The sequence below is a fragment of the Verticillium alfalfae genome, genomic scaffold (genome assembly GCF_000150825.1).
Source record: "Verticillium alfalfae VaMs.102 supercont1.5 genomic scaffold, whole genome shotgun sequence".
Lineage (NCBI taxonomy): Eukaryota > Fungi > Ascomycota > Sordariomycetes > Glomerellales > Plectosphaerellaceae > Verticillium > Verticillium alfalfae.
This window is the reverse complement of record NW_003315034.1, coordinates 2,267,130-2,269,988: the sequence shown is the minus strand read 5'-3', so window position 1 is coordinate 2,269,988 and position 2,859 is coordinate 2,267,130. Positions and strand designations below refer to the sequence as shown.

General features: G+C 56.2%; 2 protein-coding genes across 2 annotated transcripts; both read left to right on the top strand.

Moving 5' to 3' along the window:
• Nucleotides 1-33: 33 nt before the first annotated feature.
• Nucleotides 34-1,026, top strand: VDBG_05017 (conserved hypothetical protein; the record flags this gene model as incomplete). Its single annotated transcript, XM_003005365.1, has 1 exon — nucleotides 34-1,026. The coding sequence occupies one exon, from the start codon at nucleotides 34-36 to the stop codon at nucleotides 1,024-1,026; it is 993 nt and encodes a 330-aa protein (XP_003005411.1).
• A 513-nt stretch (nucleotides 1,027-1,539) lies between these two features.
• On the top strand, nucleotides 1,540-2,555 carry VDBG_05016 (DNAJ domain-containing protein; the record flags this gene model as incomplete). Its single annotated transcript, XM_003005364.1, has 4 exons — nucleotides 1,540-1,596; nucleotides 1,678-1,768; nucleotides 1,828-1,888; nucleotides 1,952-2,555. 4 exons carry the CDS (start codon nucleotides 1,540-1,542, stop codon nucleotides 2,553-2,555), a joined length of 813 nt encoding a protein of 270 aa, XP_003005410.1.
• Nucleotides 2,556-2,859: the final 304 nt, after the last annotated feature.

Sequence of the window (2,859 nt, the reverse complement as noted above, 5' to 3'; positions counted from 1 at the left end):
ATTCCTGATCTCGGTGTGGCTGACAAGAGAAGCATGTTCGCACCCCTCCGTCGCCGCAAAGAAAGAAAAGCTGCAGAATTGCGAAGGGCACAGTCACACGTCGTCTTGGCGTCTACGCAAACCAACAATCAGCCAAAGAGTGTACTCAAAGGCGGAGATGTCAAGGATTTCTTCGACCTGAGCGACGATGATATCGCCGAAGAGGATCTGAGCGCCGACGAGCCTACGACCCCTGAGATGACACCGTATCTGCGCAGGCCGTCGACAAAAACGATAACATCCGTTCGTGCTACGACACCCATGTCGAAGCGATCCTCAACAGCCAGTGTCATAAACCCTCTTGCAGACGCTGCCGCTCATGGTGCTGTGCAGATCGCGAAGATTGCAGCTAAGCACAAGTTTGACCTCGTGTACATTGTCAATCTCTGGCCTGAGAAGGTTCATTATACATCTGCAGCTGCATCGACGCCTACCTCGGGCTGCGAGTCAGCTTGCTCTTCCAGGCCCAGCAGCGCCAGGAGCTCGTTGCTTGACTCCATGGAGGGCACTGTCGTGGAAACCGCAGCTGGAATGACGGGCCGACTACTTGCGGCCTATGGACTATCCAAAGTGGCCAGCCCCTTTCGCATTTCCGCTGCAGTCCACGCTAAGATTCTGCGCCACGAAAGCTGGATCGAATACCGCAGCGCTGATGCAAGAGAAGGCGAATTCTCGCGCGGATACGGCCACGCATTCCACGCAGGCTTTTCACGAAAGCTGTCCACAACTACTTGCGCCTCGATGGAACCACGGTCAGAGGTCGATCGTGGCGTTGTTTTCGCCGCCTATAGGCAACCTGGCCCTGACGGCAAGACACGTGGCTGCACACCTGAGGAGCTCGAGGCCCTACATGCAGATGCTGAGTATCTAATTGATATGCTCATTGCCATTCACAAGGCAAAAAGGCTTCGAAATCCAGTTGCGTTGAGCGCTCAAGCGGACGGCGTAGGACCGATGCCACCACAGCGAGGAGATGTGTTCCTTTGATAGAGGAACCTAGCTCGGTTTGAGATGACCCGGAGTACGGAGCCCTTGCTATTGCCAGGAGCTCCAGAATATGAGAACAAAGAGAAGAACACGGACTGATTCGAGGCGAAACGTGAGGCGGTCACAGCGAGCTTGCTTTTCTACTAGCCACTGCAACGCGACATGATACCTTTTGGGCGGCGATGACTGAATTGGAAGCCGGAGTAATGGGACTCGAGGCATGCGCACAATGTGTGGATTGTTTTTCTTTGAATGACCGTGGGAGTGTGTGGAAGCGTGTACGAGTTTCAGCTCAAGAGAACGAGAGAGTGAGAAGGATGGGAAGCCTGGTGCTGGACAGCATGTTGTGTTTTTGGGCGGGCCATGTCAGTTATTTCAAGATACCTCAGTAGGCATTTGAGTTCCTTATCTTCCTCAAGGTGTGTCGGAGAGCGTTCGACAAGCCCCACTTATCGCGGCTTATCTTACGCCCCACGTGTCATCTTTGTGTGGCGTTTCTTGAGTTCCGCCACAATGACGTTGGTATGGTTTCTTGGCGGGGGGGATGGTCTTCGCTACCTAGATGCCTGGGTATGTTCATGCCTACCTCACCAACTTGAGACTCTCCTCCAGTCTTTCTATGCCTTTGATCCTATACTTCACCACTCCAAGATAACCTTTTGCAACCTGAAGGTTCGAATCCCTACTCGACACACAGGGACAAAGAGCACGATGGCCTCTTCTGGCCCCCCTCCCAACTACTGTATGCGACTAGGAGCACCCCGCCATGGCCAGAGCCGGATGTGTGCTGACGTGCCCCAGATGCCATCCTGGAGATCCAGGAGTCGGCAACGACACAACAGATCCGTGACGCCTACAAGAAGTGAGAGACATGCATAACTCCATCCTCGTAAATCGGCCTTTGCGCTAACCACCCCCATCACAGAGCCGCTCTGAAGACACATCCCGATCGCGTCCCCTCCGACTCGCCCGAACGAGCATCCCGCACGCGCAAGTTCCAGATCGTCAACGACGCCTACTACACGCTTTCCGACCCTTCGCGACGCCGCGAATACGACGCCCAGCGAAAGATCTTTGGCGCGTCGTCCGGGCGCAAGGCACCCGCCGCGGGCGCCGACCCGTCCGATTCGGACGAATTTGACGAGGAGGTCCCGCCCCAGGCCGGCGGCGCCAACGCGCAAAACGCTTACTCGTGGGCGTGGAACTACTTCACCGGCAAGAATGGCGCGGCCGGCAGCAGCGAGGAGCGGCAGAAGACCGAAGAGGCGCAGTTCGGCGACGTCTTTGAGGAGATGCTGCGCGAGGAGGGCATGGCTGAGGGCGACGGTACGAACCGCCCGACCGGAACCTTCTGGAGCATGGTCGGCGGCGCGAGCGGCGGTGCGCTGGGCTTCATCGTTGCCAACGTGCCGGGTTTGCTGGCCGGGGCAGTAGCCGGGAACAGGCTGGGCGCCATCCGCGACACCAAGGGGAAGAGTGTCTATGCTGTTTTCCAGGTCAGTGCGAGCGTGGATGTGTCGATTGGGTGAAGTGAAGTTATTGGGCCGTGCAAAAACTTGTCAGCCTCTCTCTTTCTCCAGCCAAATGCGGTACTCGGGCGAGGGTCTCATCGCTGGGCTTTCTTTGCTGACTTCTTCTTTGTTCCACGTACAGGACTTGCCGCAGGCAGATCGCGCCAGACTTCTCACGCAGCTGGCGGCCAAGGTGTTTAGCCATACTGTTGGCGTTTAAATAAGGGACTGGGAGCGAGAACACGAGATACCTGGGATGGGTTTTGGACGGATTTTAACAGCAGCATTCGTATCATTTCTTCGATCAAAGACGCTGTATTCG